Below are 21749 nucleotides of genomic sequence, written 5' to 3' on the forward strand. Positions count from 1 at the left end.
ATATTTAATATTTATTTATCCGTGGCAAGACAATACTGACCTAGCAAACAAGCTGCATTTACATATTAGAGATGTTGAAGTGTGATGATAATCTCTCATTGTCACTCATTTACCAACAAAACTTTGCGCAGCAGATCGCTGTCAACAGTTCATAAATGCTCGAAACGTGCATGGGCTAAATGCGTTGGAACATTAATGAATGTTTAAGACAGACTAACACTTTTCAAGCGTAAAACATACACGGAGAATGTCTGCAACTTTTGGACGACAGAGTAGACAGCGGATATTATATTAGAGAAGCCTTTAGCGTTTTTTTTTTTCTGTAATCATGAATTAAAGTTCATAATGGTGATAATGAGCTCTAATAAGAATGTGTTTTTACTGCCATCTCGTGTCTACTTTAAGTCGGTGTGCTACAAAACGAGTAAAACATTAATAGAGTATTTGTGTTCTATTTTTTGTCGTCCTGTTCTTTTTGAGGTTAAGATTACAAGCAACACTTGATAACAAATTAATAAAATCTCGAGCTGATTCAATGTTATTGAAAAAAAAAAAAGCTTCAGAACAGTGGAACTTTTGCCGCAACTTTCTGAAAAAGCTGCCGTGAATTTAGGCATTTTAGGCCGAAACAATCACAAAAAAAGTTAGCAAAATTTTGGAGGGACTGAATAGTGCAAGAAGTCATGTTCTTATGCATGGTCATGTTATATAACTATGATCAGTCATGCACCTCAGTGTATAGATTTGTGTTAAGCACAGGCCATCCATCCATCCATCCATCCATTTTCTACCGCTTATTCCCTTTTGGGGTCGCTGGAGCCTATCTCAGCTACAATCGGGCGGAAGGCGGGGTACACCCTGGACAAGTCGCCACCTCATCGCAGGGCCAACACAGATAAACAGACAACATTCACACTCACATTCACACACTAGGGACCATTTAGTGTTGCCAATCAGCCTATCCCCAGGTGCATGTCTTTGGAGGTGGGAGGAAGCCGGAGTACCCGGAGGGAACCCACGCAGTCACGGGGAGAACATGCAAACTCCACACAGAAAGATCCCGAGCCTGGGATTGAACCCCAGACTACTCAGCACCTTCGTAAATATGTAAATAAATGTTTAATAAAAAAAATTTGTACACGGCAAATGACACGTTTCCGCTTCTATATGTGAATGTTTGGTAACACTTTAGTATGGGGAACATATTCTAAGTAACAAAGACTTAATTTAGAGTTATTTGGACACTAGGGGAACATATAAGGGTTAGGGTTACTAATAAGCAATAATTCTGAGGTTATTGAGGGAAGACTCTTAGTTAATGGCTTACTGGTTGTATAACAAGGCCATGCAGAATAAGGCATTAATAAGTACTTAATTATGAGTAATTAAGAGCCAATATGTTACTAATTTGCATGTTAATAAGCAACTAATTAAAGTTAAAGTTAAAGTTAAAGTACCAATGATTGTCACACATACACTAGGTGTGGCGAAATTATTCTCTGCATTTGACCCATCACCCTTGATCACCCCCTGGGAGGTGAGGGGAGCAGTGGGCAGCAGCAGTGGCCACGCCCGGGAATCATTTTGGTGATTTAACCCCCAATTCCAACCCTTGATGCTGAGTGCCAAGCAGGGAGGTAATGGGTCCCATTTTTAATAGTCTTTGGTATGACTCGGCCGGAGTTTGAACTCACAACCTACCGATCTCTAACACACTCTAACCACTAGGCCACTGAGTAGGTGAATATGGTGAATATGTTCCCCATACTAAAGTGTTACCGATTGTTTCTATACATAGCATCATAACGATCACAAAACAAAGGTGAAAGTGATTATAAATGTGATTTTTCATTGATGTGTACTTCACAGTTTTCTGCATGTGTCGATTGTTCTCTGTAAAATGTGGTGATGGGTAAACACTCACTTGCTGTACACACTGCACAGACACTGTGTTGGTGTTTCATAACGGTCATCCAAAAAGTCACTACATTGTACCTGCAAATAAAATCAATTGTCAGCAAATGTAATTGTTTTGTTATTTTTAAGCAAGCAGCTGTGCAGAAAGAAATATGAAACGTGTAACCCTGGTTAATGAGCCAAATAATACCGTATTGTTCGGAGTATAAGTCGCACCGGAGTATAAGTCGCACCTGCCGAAAATGCATAATAACGAAGGAAAAAAACATATATAAGTCGCACTGGAGTATAAGTCGCATTTTTTGGGGAAATGTATTTGATAAAACCCAACACCAAGAATAGACATTTGAAAGGCAATTTAAAATAAATAAAGAATAGTGAACAACAGGCTGAATAAGTGTACGTTATATGAGGCATAAATAACCAACTGAGAACGTGCCTGGTATGTTAACGTAACATATTATGGTAAGAGTCATTCAAATAACTACAACATATAGAACATGCTATACGTTTACCAAACAATCTGTCACTCCTAATTGCTAAATCCCATGAAATCTTATACGTCTAGTCCAGGGGTTGGGAACCTTTTTGGCTGAGAGAGCCATGAAAGCCAAATATTTAAAAATGCATTACCGTGAGAGCCATATAATATTCTTTAACACTGAATACAACTAAATGCGTGTATTTTTAAGTAAGACCAACATTTTAGAGTGTAAGAAATCTCTTATTCTTTTTAATAACATTGTTATTCTGAAGCTAATCAATAATAAATAAAATACTTCTTACCAATAATGCGACTTCTTGAACAGGTGCGGTATAGAAAACGGATGGATGGATTAAAATGAATGAGAATGTTTTATATTTTGAACGTTATTTTTTAACACTGTGATTATCGTGTTAAGCAATGTCAGCTAAGATTTATCTGAGAGCCAGAAGAGCCACATCTGGCTCTAGAGCCATAGGTTCCCTACCCCTGGTCTAGTCTCTTACGTGAATGAGCTAAATAACATTATTTGATATTTTACGGTAATGTGTTAATAATTTCACACATAAGTCGCTCCTGAGTATAAGTCGCACCCCCGGCCAAACTATGAAAAAAACTGCGACTTATAGTCCGAAAAATACGGTAAACAAAGAAAAAACTTTGACCTTTTTGTCGCTATAAAATCAAAATAATCCAACATTTCCGATTTTTTTCTTTTTCTTAGTTCCACTTAGATCAGGGGTCGGCAACCCAAAATGTTGAAAGAGCCATATTGGACCAAAAATACAAAAACAAATCTGTCTGGAGCCACAAAAAATTAAAAGCCATATTACATACAGATAGTGTGTCATGAGATATAAATTGAATTAAGAGGACTTAAAGGAAACTAAATGACCTCAAATATAGCTACAAATGAGGCATAATGATGCAATATGTACATATAGCTAGCCTAAATAGCATGTTAGCATCGATTGGCTTGCAGTCATGCAGTTACCAAATATGCCCGATTAGCACTCCACACAAGTCAATAACATCAACAAAACTCACCTTTGTGCATTCACGCACAACGTTAAAAGTTTGGTGGACAAAATGAGACAGAAAAAGAAGTGGCATAAAACACGTCCTAGAAAGTCGGAGAAAGTTATACATGTAAACAAACTACGCGGTGAGTTCAAGGACCGCCAAAATTAGTAGGACAAAACGGCGCTCGCCAAATACTCGAATCAGTGAAGCATGTTTAATACAAACAGTGTGATTTATAACAATTAGGGAGGTTTGTGTCATGTTTGTCCTCCTACAGAAACCATATTAAAACCAAAAACCTTTTTTTCCCTTCATCTTTTTCCATTTTTCATACATTTAGGGGCGGTATAGCTCGGTTGGTAGAGTGGCCGTGCCATCAACCTGAGGGTTGCAGGTTCGATCCCCGCTTCCGCCATCCTAGTCACTGCCGTTGTGTCCTTGGGCAAGACACTTTACCCACCTGCTCCCAGTGCCACCCACACTGGTTTAAATGTAACTTAGATATTGGGTTTTCACTATGTAAAGCGCTTTGAGTCACTAGAGAAAAGCACTATATAAATATAATTCACTTCACACTTCACTTCACTTCACATTTTTGAAAAAGCTCCAGAGAGCCACTCGGGCGGCGCTAAAGAGCCGCATGCGGCTCTAAAGCCGCGGGTTGCCGACCCCACCGACTTAGATTGATGACGGAGACAAACACCAATGTCATAGACAACACTTTGTTCAGTTTGAGCTATGTCACTCGTGATCCTAAAAAAAGCTTCCTGATGAACAGTTTCATGCTTCACAGTCAAACGCCACAGCGGCTGTATCGCTCACATGTTGTTTTTTCTCCTAAAGTGACGCACTCATTGAGGGACACAGTATCAGTCCATGATGCATCGACATTCAGTATCGTTTGACCCATCACTAACAAAATGTGTTTTTTATTCATAACCTTTTGGTGTATTATACACATTTGCTTGTTCAGCTACATCATAAACTACGATGTGGATGTTATCATAATATTGGCATACATTGGATTAATTTATAGCATCTTTAATGTACAAAATGTATCAAAGTGGCGTCCGCTCTTCAATGTTTTAAGTACGCGAGCGTCGACGGAAAAGGCGAGGACGCCCTAAGCAAAGCCCATGACCTTCTTGATCCAGTCCACGTAGACGGACACACGGATGAAAATGTTGGGTTGACCTGAGTGACCGCAGCGCCTCATTGGGATGATCACACCCTCCAGAACCCAGCAGTCCCGGTTCTGGCACGCCAACGGGCCGCCATAGTCTCTCTGCAAGCACACAGGATGATAATACTTCTCACTTAAATGAACTTTATTATATTTTTATATATACATTTTTAGATTTCAGAATATGCATCGTTTCCCACTTGTATCACTTGTGTAATTTTTATACATGCTGTTACGTGTATTGCTACTGCTAGCAGGTCAAAAACAGTGGCGTTACACAATTGTGGTTGTAGGCAACCTCCTGGTTTTTTTTTATAACTCCAGATGTCAGTAACTGCATTTTGGCTGATTCAGCAGTTTAGCACTATTACAACATTAGTTGTGTAACGATGTACTTGTTAATAGAAATACTTTGTGGTCAACGAGAGCCCAGTTCTCCTTTCCACTTTCTCATGTACTCCAGATTATTATTAGCGTTAAGATTTTTTACGTTTAGGAAAAACCGCCTCTCTCCAATTCTCATCTGTTTCCAATTAATGCCCTGGTTTCTTTGTTTATGAACCAGTTGAATTAAAACTGATTATTATTAAACCAGTTGGACTAGTACTAACAATTATAAACTAGCACTATTGATTATACACCAGCTGGACTAGTACTATGCATCCATCCATCCATTTTCTACCGCTTGTCCCTTTCTGGGTCGTGGGGGCGCTGGAGCCTATCCCAGCTGCATTCGGACGGAAGGCGGAGTACACCCTGGCCAAGTCACCGCCTCATCGCAGGGACTAGTACTAATGATTATAAAGTAGTTGGACTAGTACTAATGATTATAAACCAGTCGGACTCATACTAATGATTTTAAACAGGTTAGACTAGTATTAATGATTATAAAGTAGTTGGACTAGTTCTATTGACTATAAACCAGTTTCACTGGTACTAATGATCATAAACCAGTTGGACTTGTACTAACAATTATGAACTAGTTTGACTATTACTAATGGTTATAAACCAGTCGGACTTGTACTAGTGATTATAAACAAGTTCGACTAGTACTAATGATTATAAACCAGTTGGACTAGTACTAACAATTGTGAACTAGTTTGATTATTACTAATGGCTATAAACTAGTCGGACTTGTACTAATGATTATAAACAAGTTCAACTAGTACTAATGATTATAAACCAGTTGGACTAGTACTAGTGATTATAAACCAGTCGGACTCATACTAATGATTATAAACAAGTTAGACTAGTATTAATGATTATAAAGTAGTTGGACTAGTACTATTGACTATAAACCAATTTCACTGGTACTAATGATCATAAACCAGTTGGACTAGTACTAACAATTATGAACTAGTTTGACTATTACTAATGGTTATAAACCAGTCGGACTTGTACTAATGATTATAAACAATATTGACTAGTACTAATGATTATAAACCAGTTGGACTAGTACTAACAATTATGAACTAGTTTGACTATTACTAATGGTTATAAACCAGTCGGACTTGTACTAATGATTATAAATAAGTTTGACTAGTACTAATGATTATAAACCAGTTGGACTAGTACTAACAATTATGAACTAGCACTATTGATTATACACCAGTTGGACTAGTACTATGCATCCATCCATCCATTTTCTACCGCTTGTCCCATTCTGAGGCGCTGGAGCCTATCCCAGCTGCATTTGGGCGGAAGGCGGGGTACACCCTGGACAAGTCACCGCCTCATCGCAGGGACTAGTACTAATGATTATAAAGTAGTTGGACTAGTACTAATGATTATAAACCAGTCGGATTCATACTAATGATTATAAACAAGTTAGACTAGTATTAATGATTATAAAGCAGTTGGACTAGTACTATTGACTATAAACCAGTTTCACTGGTACTAATGATCATAAACCAGTTGGACTAGTACTAACAATTATGAACTAGTTTGACTATTATTAATGGTTATAAACCAGTCGGACTTGTACTAATGATTATACACAAGTTCGACTAGTACTAATGATTATAAACCAGTTGGACTAGTACTAACAATTATGAACTAGTTTGATTATTACTAATGGCTATAAACTAGTCGGACTTGTACTAATGATTATAAACAAGTTCAACTAGTACTAATTATTATAAACCAGTTGGACTAGTACTAATGATTATAAACAAGTTAGACTAGTATTAATGATTATAAAGTAGTTGGACTAGTACTATTGACTATAAACCTTTCACTGGTACTAATGATCATAAACCAGTTGGACTAGTACTAACAATTATGAACTAGTTTGACTATTACTAATGGTTATAAACCAGTCGGACTTGTACTAATGATTATAAACAATATTGACTAGTACTAATGATTATAAACCAGTTGGACTAGTACTAACAATTATGAACTAGTTTGACTATTACTAATGGTTATAAACCAGTCGGACTTGTACTAATGATTATAAACAAGTTTGACTAGTACTAATGATTATGAACCAGTTGGACTAGTCCTAATGATTATAAACCAGTTTGACTAGTACTAATGACTATAAACCAGTTGAACTAGAACTAATGATTATAAATCAGTTTTACTGGTACTAGTGATTATAAACCAGTTGAGCTAGTACTAACAATTATGAACTAGTTGGACTAATTCTAATGATTATAAACCAGTCGGACTTGTATTAATGATTATAAACAAGTAAGACTAGTACTAATGATTATAAAGTAGTTGAACTAGTACTATTGATTTTAAACCAGTTGGACTTCTGCTAATGATTATAAACCAGTTGCACTAGTACTAATGATTATAAACCAGTTGAACTAGTACTAATGATTATAAACCAGTTGGACTGGTACTAATGATTATAAACCAGTTGGACTAGTACTAACAATTATGAACTAGTTGGACTAGTACAAACAATTATGAACTAGCTTGACTATTACTAATGGTTATAAACCAGTCGGACTTGTACTAATGATTATAAACAAGTTCGACTAGTACTAATGATTATAAACCAGTTGGACGAGTACTAATGATTATAAACCAGTTGAACTAGAACTAGTGATTATAAATCAGTTTTACTGGTACTAGTGATTATAAACCAGTTGAGCTAGTACTAACAATTATGAACTAGTTGGACTAATTCTAATGATTATAAACCAGTCGGACTTGTATTAATGATTATAAACAAGTTAGACTAGTACTAATGATTATAAAGTAGTTGAACTAGTACTATTGACTTTAAACCAGTTGGACTTCTGCTAATGATTATAAATCAGTTGCACTAGTACTAATGATTAGAAACCAGTTGAACTAGTTCTAATGATTATAAACCAGTTGGACTGGTACTAATGATTATAAGCCAGCTGGTCTAGTACTAACAATTATGAACTGGTTGGACTATTACTAATGATTATAAACCAGTCTGACTTGTACTAATGAAACAGGTTTGACTAGTACTAATGATTATAAACCAGTTGGACTACTACTAATGATTATAAACCAGTTGAACTAGTACTAATGATTATAAACCAGTGTTACTGGTACTAATGATTATAAACCAGTTGAACTAGTACTAACAATTATGAACTAATTGGACTAGTATTAATGATTATAAACCAGTCGGACTCGTACTAATGATTATAAACAAGTTAGACTAGTACTAATGATTATAAAGTAGTTGGACAAGTACTATTGACTACAAACCAGTTGGGCTTGTGCTAATGATTATAAACCAGTTGCACTTGTACTAATGATTACAAAGTAGTTGAACTAGTACTATTGACTATACACCAGTTGGACTTGTGCTAATGATTATATACCAGTTGCACTAGTACTAATGATTATAAACCAGTTGGACTGGCATGAATGATTCTAAACCAGTTGGACTAGTACTAACAATTATTAACTAATTGGACTAGCAGTAATGATAATAAAAACAGTTGGACTAGCACTAATGATTAAAAAGTAGTTGGACTAGTACTAATGATTATAAAGTAGTTTGACTAGTACTAATGATTATAAACCAGTTGGACTAGCACTAATTAATATAAATCAGCCATACTAGTGCTATTGATTATGAAGAAGGTTGGACTAGTATTAATGATAATAAAGTAGTTGAGCTAGTACTATTGACTTTAAACCAGTTGGACTTCTGCTAATGATTATAAACCAGTTGCACTAGTACTAATGATTATAAACCAGTTGAACAAGTACTAATGATTATAAAACAGTTGGACTGGTACTAATGATTATAAGCCAGTTGGACTAGTACTAACAATTATGAACTAGTTGGACTAGTACTAACAATTATGAACTAGTTGGACTATTACTAATGATTATAAACCAGTCGGACTTGTACTAATGATTATAAACAGGTTCGACTAGAACTAATTATTATAAACCAGTTGGACTAGTACTAATGATTATAAACCAGTTGAACTAGTACTAATGATTATAAACCAGTGTTACTGGTACTAATGATTACAAACCAGTCGGACTTGTACTAATGATTATAAACAGGTTCGACTAGTACTAATTATTATAAACCAGTTGGACTAGTACTAATGATTATAAACCAGTTGAACTAGTACTAATAATTATAAACCAGTGTTACTGGTACTAATGATTATAACCCAGTTGAACTAGCACTAACAATTATGAACTAATTGGACTAGTACTAATGATTATAAACCAGTCGGACTCGTACTAATGATTATAAACAAGTTAGACTAGTACTAATGATTATAAAGTAGTTGGACTAGTACTATTGACCAAACCAGTTGGGCTTGTGCTAATGATCATAAACCAGTTGCACTTGTACTAATGATTATAAAGTAGTTGAACTAGTACTATTGACTATACACCAGTTGGACTTGTGCTAATGATTATATACCAGTTGCACTAGTACTAATGATTATAAACCAGTTGGACTGGCGTGAATTATTATAAACCAGTTGGACTAGTACTAACAATTATGAACTAGTTGGACTAGTACAAACAATTATGAACTAGTTGGACTAGTACAAACAATTATGAACTAGCTTGACTATTACTAATGGTTATAAACCAGTCGGATTCATACTAATGATTATAAACAAGTTCGACTAGTACTAATGATTATAAACCAGTTGGACGAGTACTAATGATTATAAACCAGTTGAACTAGAACTAATGATTATAAATCAGTTTTACTGGTACTAGTGATTATAAACCAGTTGAGCTAGTACTAACAATTATGAACTAGTTGGACTAATTCTAATGATTATAAACCAGTCGGACTTGTATTAATGATTATAAACAAGTTAGACTAGTACTAATGATTATAAAGTAGTTGAACTAGTACTATTGACTTTAAACCAGTTGGACTTCTGCTAATGATTATAAATCAGTTGCACTAGTACTAATGATTAGAAACCAGTTGAACTAGTTCTAATGATTATAAACCAGTTGGACTGGTACTAATGATTATAAGCCAGCTGGTCTAGTACTAACAATTATGAACTAGTTGGACTATTACTAATGATTATAAACCAGTCTGACTTGTACTAATGAAACAGGTTTGACTAGTACTAATGATTATAAACCAGTTGGACTACTACTAATGATTATAAACCAGTTGAACTAGTACTAATGATTATAAACCAGTGTTACTGGTACTAATGATTATAAACCAGTTGAACTAGTACTAACAATTATGAACTAATTGGACTAGTATTAATGATTATAAACCAGTCGGACTCGTACTAATGATTATAAACAAGTTAGACTAGTACTAATGATTATAAAGTAGTTGGACAAGTACTATTGACTACAAACCAGTTGGGCTTGTGCTAATGATTATAAACCAGTTGCACTTGTACTAATGATTACAAAGTAGTTGAACTAGTACTATTGACTATACACCAGTTGGACTTGTGCTAATGATTATATACCAGTTGCACTAGTACTAATGATTATAAACCAGTTGGACTGGCATGAATGATTCTAAACCAGTTGGACTAGTACTAACAATTATTAACTAATTGGACTAGCAGTAATGATAATAAAAACAGTTGGACTAGCACTAATGATTATAAAGTAGTTGGACTAGTACTAATGATTATAAAGTAGTTTGACTAGTACTAATGATTATAAACCAGTTGGACTAGCACTAATTAATATAAATCAGCCATACTAGTGCTATTGATTACGAAGAAGGTTGGACTAGTATTAATGATAATAAAGTAGTTGAGCTAGTACTATTGACTTTAAACCAGTTGGACTTCTGCTAATGATTATAAACCAGTTGCACTAGTACTAATGATTATAAACCAGTTGAACAAGTACTAATGATTATAAAACAGTTGGACTGGTACTAATGATTATAAGCCAGTTGGACTAGTACTAACAATTATGAACTAGTTGGACTAGTACTAACAATTATGAACTAGTTGGACTATTACTAATGATTATAAACCAGTCGGACTTGTACTAATGATTATAAACAGGTTCGACTAGAACTAATTATTATAAACCAGTTGGACTAGTACTAATGATTATAAACCAGTTGAACTAGTACTAATGATTATAAACCAGTGTTACTGGTACTAATGATTACAAACCAGTCGGACTTGTACTAATGATTATAAACAGGTTCGACTAGTACTAATTATTATAAACCAGTTGGACTAGTACTAATGATTATAAACCAGTTGAACTAGTACTAATAATTATAAACCAGTGTTACTGGTACTAATGATTATAACCCAGTTGAACTAGTACTAACAATTATGAACTAATTGGACTAGTACTAATGATTATAAACCAGTCGGACTCGTACTAATGATTATAAACAAGTTAGACTAGTACTAATGATTATAAAGTAGTTGGACAAGTACTATTGACTACAAACCAGTTGGGCTTGTGCTAATGATTATAAACCAGTTGCACTTGTACTAATGATTACAAAGTAGTTGAACTAGTACTATTGACTATACACTAGTTGGACTTGTGCTAATGATTATATACCAGTTGCACTAGTACTAATGATTATAAACCAGTTGGACTGGCATGAATGATTCTAAACCAGTTGGACTAGTACTAACAATTATTAACTAATTGGACTAGCAGTAATGATAATAAAAACAGTTGGACTAGCACTAATGATTATAAAGTAGTTGGACTAGTACTAATGATTATAAAGTAGTTTGACTAGTACTAATGATTATAAACCAGTTGGACTAGCACTAATTAATATAAATCAGCCATACTAGTGCTATTGATTACGAAGAAGGTTGGACTAGTATTAATGATAATAAAGTAGTTGAGCTAGTACTATTGACTTTAAACCAGTTGGACTTCTGCTAATGATTATAAACCAGTTGCACTAGTACTAATGATTATAAACCAGTTGAACAAGTACTAATGATTATAAAACAGTTGGACTGGTACTAATGATTATAAGCCAGTTGGACTAGTACTAACAATTATGAACTAGTTGGACTAGTACTAACAATTATGAACTAGTTGGACTATTACTAATGATTATAAACCAGTCGGACTTGTACTAATGATTATAAACAGGTTCGACTAGAACTAATTATTATAAACCAGTTGGACTAGTACTAATGATTATAAACCAGTTGAACTAGTACTAATGATTATAAACCAGTGTTACTGGTACTAATGATTACAAACCAGTCGGACTTGTACTAATGATTATAAACAGGTTCGACTAGTACTAATTATTATAAACCAGTTGGACTAGTACTAATGATTATAAACCAGTTGAACTAGTACTAATAATTATAAACCAGTGTTACTGGTACTAATGATTATAACCCAGTTGAACTAGTACTAACAATTATGAACTAATTGGACTAGTACTAATGTTTATAAACCAGTCGGACTCGTACTAATGATTATAAACAAGTTAGACTAGTACTAATGATTATAAAGTAGTTGGACTAGTACTATTGACCAAACCAGTTGGGCTTGTGCTAATGATCATAAACCAGTTGCACTTGTACTAATGATTATAAAGTAGTTGAACTAGTACTATTGACTATACACCAGTTGGACTTGTGCTAATGATTATATACCAGTTGCACTAGTACTAATGATTATAAACCAGTTGGACTGGCGTGAATTATTATAAACCAGTTGGACTAGTAATAACAATTATTAACTAATTGGACTAGTAGTAGTGATAATAAACCAGTTGGACTAGCACTAATGATTATAAAGTAGTTGGACTAGTAATAAAGATTATAAAGTAGTTTGACTAGTACTAATGATTATAAACCAGTTGGACTAGCACTAATTAATATAAACCAGCCATACTAGTGCTATTGATTACAAAGAAGGTTGGACTAGTATTAATACTTATAAAGTAGCTGGACTAGTACTAAGGATTATAAACCAGATGAACTAGTACTTGACCAATTGCCCACCTCACAGGCGCCAACACCGCCCTGGAAAGAACTAGTACACATTTCGTTCTCTCGGACGCGCCCTCTGAAGTACTTGTTGCAGTCCTTGTTGCTGAGAACTGGTATGTGAGCCACATTGAGGACAGTCTCGTCTCCCGTGCCTTGGAAGGAAGGAAATAGGTTAGAATCCGAGTTAGCAAAGTTTATGGTTAGAGTTAGCATGAGTAAGTTTGGGTTTGGGGTTAGAGTTTGTACATTTAGGTTTGGAGTTGGAGAAAATGGGTTTAGATTAGAGTTAGTAAGGTTAGGTTTGGGGTTAGAGTTAGAAATGTTAGGTTTGGGGTTAGAATTAGTAGGATTAGGTTAGGTTTGGGGTTAGAGTTAGTAGGTTTAGGTCAGAGTTAGTAAGGTTAGGTTTGGGTTTAGAGTTAGTAAATTAAGGTTAGAGTCAGTAAGGTTACGTTTGGGGTTAGAATTAGTAAGTGTAGGTTAGATTTTGAGTTAGCAAGGTTAGGTTTAGGGTTGGAGTTGGGAGGTTTAGGTTAGAGTTATAGTTAGTAGGTTTAGATTAGAGTTATTAGGTTTAGATGAGAGTTATTAGGTTTAGATTAGAGTTATTAGGTTTTGATTAGATTTAGAGTTAATACGGTTAGGGATGAGTTAGTAGGTTTATTTTAGGGCTAGAGTTATTCAGCTTAGTTTATAGTTAGTAGGTTTAGGTTAGAGTTAGTAATGTTAGGTTTGAAATTAAAGTTACTAGGTTTAGGCTTAACTGAGTATTATTACCTCCTCCGACAAGTATTTTGTATACTGATCAGCAAAAATTACTGTAAAAACTACAACTTACTACTGGGTTATATTTTAGCTGATTTTGGTGCAGAATTGGATATAGGTGCACTTCCGTGACGGTTTTTCCAAAATAAAATGCTCCTTCAACGATTTTACTTTTTTCTTTAAATTGTGATCAGTGTTGTTTATTTTCTCAACTGCAGAGAATAACAATCTGAAGCAGTTTGTACAGTATATGGAAAAACTGAAACATAGCCTGCTGTTCATTACAGATAAGAGTGGATGTGTTTGGACTTACTGCATAGTAGTATCAGTGGCCTACCTACCTACCTACCGTACCTACCCACTACAACCACCTACCTCCTACTCACCTACGACCACTCCCTGAGGATCTCAGAGCCCGAGATGGTTCATATGTCTCTAACATGTCAGTTATGTACTTTGGCACAAGACCATTAAAAGACTTGTTCACAGGCAGAACTGTTTTAAAGTATATTGTCTGAGCAACAGGAAGCCAATGCAGTAACCAAAGTACTGGACTAATATGGTCATATTTCCTGGTTCTAGTCAGGACTCAAGCAGCAACATTCTGCATGTACTGCAGCTGCTTTACAGCTCGTTTAGAGAGCCCAGAGAGAGGCCATTACAGTAGTCTAACTACTGAGTGGTAGTTATAACTACCGACGCACAGTACCTACCTACTTACTATACCTACCTACCTACTTACCTACCTTCTGTAACTATCTACTTATCATAGCTACCTACTTACTATACCAACTACTACTATACCTACCTACTATCCACTATAAGTACCTACTATATTTTACGCATAGTACCTACCTACTTAGTAAAACTGCCTACCTATGTACCCATCTTCTGTAACTACCTACTTACTGTACCCGCCTACTTACTGTACCTACCCACTTACTATACCTACCCACTTACTATACCTACATACCCAACTACAAAACCTACCTACCTACCTACCCACTATAACTACCTATGAAGAGCACCTACCTACTTCCTATAACTACTTACCCAACTACTATAACTACCTACCTACCTACCTGCCTACCTACTTAGATACTAACACTACCTACCCACTATAAATACCTAGGTACAGTACCTACCTACTTACCCAACTACAAACCCCGTTTCCATAGGAGTTGGGAAATTGTGTTAGATGTAAATATAAACGGAATACAATGATTTGCAAATCCTTTTCAACCCATATTCAATTGAATGCACTACAAAGACAAGATATTTGATGTTTAAACTCATAAACTTTTTTTTTTTTTGCAAATAATAATTAACTTAGAATTTCATGGCTGCAACATGTGCCAAAGTAGTTGGGAAAGGGCATGTTCACCACTGTGTTACATCACCTTTTCTTTTAACACTCAATAAACGATTGGGAACTGAGGAAACTAATTGTTGAAGCTTTGCAGGTGGAATTCTTTCCCATTCTTGTCTTATGTAGAGCTTCAGTCGTTCAACAGTCCTGGGTCTCCGCTGTCGTATTTTACGCTTCATAATGCGCCACACATTTTCGATGGGAGACAGGTCTGGACTGCAGACGGGCCAGGAAAGTACCCGCACTCTTTTTTTACAAAGCCACGCTGTTGTAACACGTGCTGAATGTGGCTTGGCATTGTCTTGCTGAAATAAGCAGGGGCGTCCATGAAAAAGACGGCGCTTAGATGGCAGCATATGTTGTTCCATAACCTGTATGTACCTTTCAGCATTAATGGTGCCTTCACAGATGTGTAAGTTACCCATGCCTTGGGCACTAATGCACCCCCATACCATCACAGATGCTGGCTTTTGAACTTTGCGTTGATAATAGTCTGGATGGTTCGCTTCCCCTTTGGTCCGGATGACACGATGTTGAATATTTCCAAAAACAATTTGAAATGTGGACTCGTCAGACCACAGAACACTTTTCCACTTTGTATCAGTCCATCTTGGATGATCTCGGGCCCAGAGAAGCCGGTGGCGTTTCTGGATGTTGTTGATAAATGGCTTTCGCTTTGCATAGTACAGCTTTAACTTGCACTTACAGATGTAGCGACAAACTGTATTTAGTTACAGTGGTTTTCTGAAGTGTTCCTGAGCCCATGTGGTGATATCCTTTAGAGATTGGTGTCGGTTTTTGATACAGTGCCGTCTGAGGGATGGAAGGTCACGGTCATTCAATGTTGGTTTCCGGCCATGCCGCTTACGTGGAGTGATTTCTCCAGATTCTCTGAACCTTTTGATGATATTATGGAGCGTAGATGTTGAAATCCCTAAATTTCTTGCAATTGCACTTTGAGAAACATTGTTCTTAAACTGTTTGACTATTTGCTCACGCAGTTGTGGACAAAGGGGTGTACCTCGCACCATCCTTTCTTGTGAAAGACTGAGCATTTTTTGGGAAGCTGTTTTTATACCCAATCATGGCACCCACCTGTTCCGAATTAGCCTGCACACCTGTGGGATGTTCCAAATAAGTGTTTGATGAGCATCCGTCAACTTTATCAGTATTTATTGCCACCTTTCCCAACTTCTTTGTCACGTGTTGCTGGCATCAAATTCTAAAGTTAATGATTATTTGCAAAAAAATTTTTTTTATCAGTTTGAACATCAAATATGTTGTCTTTGTAGCATATTCAACTGAATATGGGTTGAAAATGATTTGCAAATCATTGTATTCCGTTTATATTTACATCTAACACAATTTCCCAACTCATATAGAAACGGGGTTTGTACTACAACTACCTACTTACTCACTATAACTACTTACTTACAGTACAGATCTACTTACTATGACTACTTACCCAACTACTATAACTACCTACCTATCTACCTACCTCCTCACTATAACTACGTATGTACAGTACCGGTACCTACCTACTTACTATAACTACTTACCCAACTACTATAACTCCCTACCTACCCACTATAACTAGCTACGCACACTACCTACCTACTTACTGTAACTACCTACCTACATACCCACCTTCTGTACCTACCTACCCACTATAACAGGGGTCGGCAACTCGCGGCTCCGGAGCCGCATGCGGCTCTTTGATCACTCTGATGCGGCTCAGCAGCTTACTTGCCGACCCCCCCCCCCCCCCGATTTTCCCGGGAGACTTTCGGATTTCAGTGCCTCTCGCAGGAACTCCCGGGATTACTATTCTCCGATTTTCACCCTTAGTGTTATAATAAGGGCATGTCATGATGGTACAGTATTTGGCGCCCTCTACAATCTGAATTAACAGCGTGTCAGCCCAACCCTTTGTTAGGCAGTATGCATCTTCTGCTTGCACACGTAGGTGACAGCAAGGCATACTTGGTCAACAGCCACACAGGTTACACTGACGGTGACCATATAAAACAACTTTAACACTCTTACTAATAATGCGCCACACTTTGAACCAAAACCAAACAAGAATGACAAACACATTTCGGGAGAACATCTGCACCGTAACACAACATAAACACAACAGAAGAAATACCCAGAATTCCATGCAGCCCTGACTCTTCCGGGCTACATTATACACCCCTGCTACAACCAAACCCCGCCCCCACCCCAACCCTACTCCCTCACACATCAACCCCCCCCCTTTCTGTGCGTCGGTTGAGGTGGGCGGGGTTTGGTAGCGGGGGTGTATAATTTAGCCCGGAAGAGTTAGGGCTGCATGGGATTCTGGGTATTTGTCCTGTTGTGTTTATGTTGTGTTACGGTGCAGATGTTCTCCCGAAATGTGTTTGTCATTCTTGTATAGTGTGGGTTCTCAGTGTGGCGCATTATTAGTAAGAGTGTTAAAGTTTTTATTTTTATACCGCCACCGTCGGTGTAACCTGTGTGATTGTTGACCAAGTATGCCTTGCTGTCACCTACGTGAGCAAGCAGAAGTCCCATACAATGTGTAGCTGATCAGGCACGTTGGTTGTAGTGGGTGCTATATGCTGTAATATCACAGCACGCATGACGCTGTCAAGCGCCATTCATATTAAACCCGTGTGCTGCACCAGCCATCAAATTTCATATTAAGGTATGGACAGCGTGTCTGAGACCCCTGGTTTATACATAGCACAAAGCAAAAAAGATGCTTCTCATGCATTATTATTTCATTTTAAATTTCAAAAGTTTTTTGTGGCTCCCATTGTTATCATTAATTTGTGAAACTGGTCAAAATGGCTCTTTGACTGGTAAAGGTTGCCGACCCCTGCACTATAACTACCTACATACAGTACCTACCAGAGGTGGGACCAAGTCATTGCTTTGCAAGTCACAAGTAAGTCTCAAGTCTTTACCCTCAAGTCTCGAGTCAAGTCCCGAGTCAAGACAGGGCAAGTCCGAGTCAAGTCCAAAGTCAAGACTGGAAAGTCTCAAGTCAAGTCCCAAGTCCTGCACTTTGAGTTTCGAGTCACTTCAAGTCCTTTTACCCACAGACTAATATATTTAGACAGATTGTGTATGCTTTTAAAACGCTGTATTTATTTATTAAAACAAGTGCATTTGAAATTGCAGGGAAAAAGATAGTGCTGACATTGCACTTCAAAATAGCACTATTAACCAGTCATTTTAAACATGTAACTCATTCCTTTACAGAATAAACACATTTGAAAAAAACAAGTGCAACTGTACTTATTTGCACAAAAGTGTTAACATTGTATTTCCATGGCATATTGCATTGTAACTAGTTCCACAGCAGTTTCTATCCTGTTCTTACCTTATCTCATTGATCTCATCTCATACTGTATGTGTGTTGATGTGTGCGTACACATGAAAAACATAAATATATGAACATAACAATGAACAGAGTTGTACTTTTTAGATGTCAGGACCCTATGCAATATGTACACATATTCTTAATATAGTATACATTTTAACTGACCTTTATTTGACTATGTTTGTCTTTTTGGAGGTGGCTAAAATACGCCGTGCTGCTGACCGCCGTCTAACGTTACCTTACTGTGTGTGTTACATTGACTAACGTAATGTTACTGTGTGTGATACATTGACTAACGTTACGTTAGTGTGTGTGATACATTGACTAACGTAATGTTACTGTGTGTGATACATTGACTAACGTTACGTTACTGTGTGTGATACATTGTCTAACGTAACGTTATGTGTAGGTACCTCATGCAACCCTGCTTAAAAAAAAATCACTTGACAAAAAGTATGAATAAGGTAGCAAACTGCAGTGGACGCAACATATTGCCGTGTTTGCAATGACGTTATAACCATAGACATCTTATAAGTAGACGCAGCATTGGTTGCTGTGACGTGAGCAATTTGGCCGCCATCTTGAAGTGGTGATGAGGAGCCGGCGAGCAGCCTAAACTGACAGTTGACAGGTAGAAAACAAAGATGGTGTTCAGCGTTTTCCTGCTCAAATGAGCGGACTGTTGAAAATAGGAATCGGGGGATTACTTTTCACAAGTAAGATTTAACATTAACGTACTATTGGTTGTATTTTATGAAAATAATATTACCACAGAGTTGAGAAGGATCAAAGATCTTCAATATTTGTATGTGAAAATCACAAAGAAATCTTCTGGGGGAGGATGACGCCCTACAGGGGTTTGCTTTACAAACTTTCAGCCCCACCAAGAACAAAATTCACCAGCCGCCACTGATTATGATGCATTCTCATTTTAGGCAAAGTATAAGACAATACTATCTTAACAGTATAATTGTAACCAGGAATAAGTCTTCAAGTAACAATATTCAAATACTAACATTGTTGGGTTAAACAGAATTTGGTTTTATTCTGAATCCAGTGAAAAAGATTGGTGGTTTTAGCTGATATGAAGACTTTCAGGTGCTTATATATGTTTAAGTATTTGGCAGACGCTTTTATCCAAAGCGACTTACATAAAATAATACATATAAAACAATCACTGCAAACATTATCATTTAAGGGAAGAATGTAATAGAAAATATCAATACAAAGTGTCAAGACAGAATAAACTCTCTGCTGCTGAAGCAACAGAGATACAGTCTGTAGGTCCCTAAGATATATAGATATCTAATGTATTCATACATTGTTTATGTAGGATACACGCATGTATATATAACCTAATCATATTGTTTCTTCAACTTAAAAATAGTTTACCGGTTTTTTCCCCCTTCTCTGGGATTATATTCCCAGTTTTGATCTCGGACGTCTGGTCACTTATAGCGTATAAGAATATTATATTACTGTTAAGCAAACTATGAATAATAAAACATGTGTCTGTTATCATAGCTACACGTATGACAAAAAGGCATGTGAAAATCAGTGGTATTCAGTGAGGTAAGATGAATTAAATGTGCTGACAGTTCATTGCTCCTGCCAAATGAAGTGCACTGAGTGGAGCGGATCACCACTCCAAGATGGCGGCCCCGCGCCTCGTCTGCGCCAGTAGGCAGTAGCGCTCTATGCTGCGTCTACTTATAAGATGTCTATGGTTATAACGTTAGCAGTGAGTTTGCAGCCTCACTGATTTAACTACGCAGCAAATAAAAGTCACGTTACTTAGCCAATAAACGTTATCTTACATTCAAAACTTACCCTTCTTTGTGCAACTTCAAATGTCGAACGAAGTTGGAAGTTGTTGCGTCTCCGTCTGTAATATTCGAACTGCGTGATTTGCATACGGCAATTCGTTTTTTGTTGACCCAGTCGTAGTTTTTATACCCGAACGAAAACCAACTTTAACATAATTGTTTATCACTGGCACGTTGTTGGACAACTCTGTTCACTGGTTGTCCTGCAATTTGATTGGCTGTTGTACTGACAGCACACCAGCTGACAGGAACAACACGCTGATAGACAGACGAAGAAAATGAAAATTACGGAGCGCGCCCAAATAACTTTTTAAGCTTTGGATTTTGGGGAAAGTAGCAAGTCATGTCAAGTCAAAAGGCTCAAGTCCAAGTGAAGTCACAAGTCATTGATGTTAAAGTCTAAGTCGAGTTGCAAGTCTCTTTACATTTTGTCAAGTCGAGTCCAAAGTCATCAAATTCATGACTCGAGTCTTACTCGAGTCCAAGTCATGTGACTCGAGTCCACACCTCTGGTACCTACCTACTTATTATAACTACTTACCTAATTACCTATCTACCAACTATAACTACCTACCATAGTTACCTATTTACTACATCTACCTACCTACTTGCTATACCTACCTACCATAGCTACCTTCTTACTATACCTCCCTAACTACCTATCTATCTATCTATCCATCCATCCATCAATCAATTAAGGCCTCTATACAATGAATCATCAAGTCTCTAATCGTCGGTTGGTGCATGGTTTACAAAAGCAAATAACCACAAGGGTCTCTAATTAGCGCCGAGTCAAAAAACATGAGCATTAACAATTGTGGCAGTAGGCAACCTCCTGGTGTTGTTTTGATTAATTCCACAAAAATAATTTATGGATGTATTTACCCAACAATTAATTGTCCACGTTATTTTGACTTGCCTCTGGTCTCGCCCCAACCTGCTATCTCACAAACGGTCCTCTCAGCCACGATGTAGCGCTCAGGGGGCAGGCAAATCTGAGAGACACGCTCATTAAACTGGGCGGCGCTATAGGAGAAAGACAAGCGTGAGACTGAGTGTGTGCGTGCGTGTGCAGCGGCAACGTGTACACACTATTCCAGTTGCAGCATGACCAGCTGAGACTCGGACGGTCCGCACACGATCTTGGTGAGCGGGATGGTCTGCACGCCGGGCTCGCCCTCCAGGGGGTCACGGAAAAGAGTTCCCATCATGGCCGAGTATCCTGGCAGGTCCACGTAGCTGAAAGCACATGCAGTTTTGTAACCAGCTGCTGCTTTGACCGGACACAACATTAGGAACACCCGCACAAGCTAATGACTGACATTGGCTGGGTCTCATGGCCGTGCAGCAATGCAAACTTGAATCAACAACATGATGTATTGATCTAAATCAGGG

General features: G+C 37.1%; 1 protein-coding gene across 1 annotated transcript in view; it reads right to left on the bottom strand.

The window, feature by feature from the left end:
* Positions 1-4337: 4337 nt before the first annotated feature.
* Positions 4338-21749, bottom strand: part of mst1 (macrophage stimulating 1) — a 65902-nt gene continuing 48490 nt past the window's right edge. The window contains exons 15-18 of the mRNA XM_061932320.1: positions 21447-21593; positions 21274-21380; positions 13037-13176; positions 4338-4709 (exon numbers count right to left, since the gene is read on the bottom strand). Coding sequence (XP_061788304.1) covers positions 4548-4709; positions 13037-13176; positions 21274-21380; positions 21447-21593 — 556 coding nt within the window. The 3' untranslated portion in view covers positions 4338-4547. The remainder of the gene's footprint in view (positions 4710-13036; positions 13177-21273; positions 21381-21446; positions 21594-21749) is intronic.

This window comes from Nerophis lumbriciformis, linkage group LG38 (assembly GCF_033978685.3).
Source record: "Nerophis lumbriciformis linkage group LG38, RoL_Nlum_v2.1, whole genome shotgun sequence".
Taxonomy (NCBI): domain Eukaryota; kingdom Metazoa; phylum Chordata; class Actinopteri; order Syngnathiformes; family Syngnathidae; genus Nerophis; species Nerophis lumbriciformis.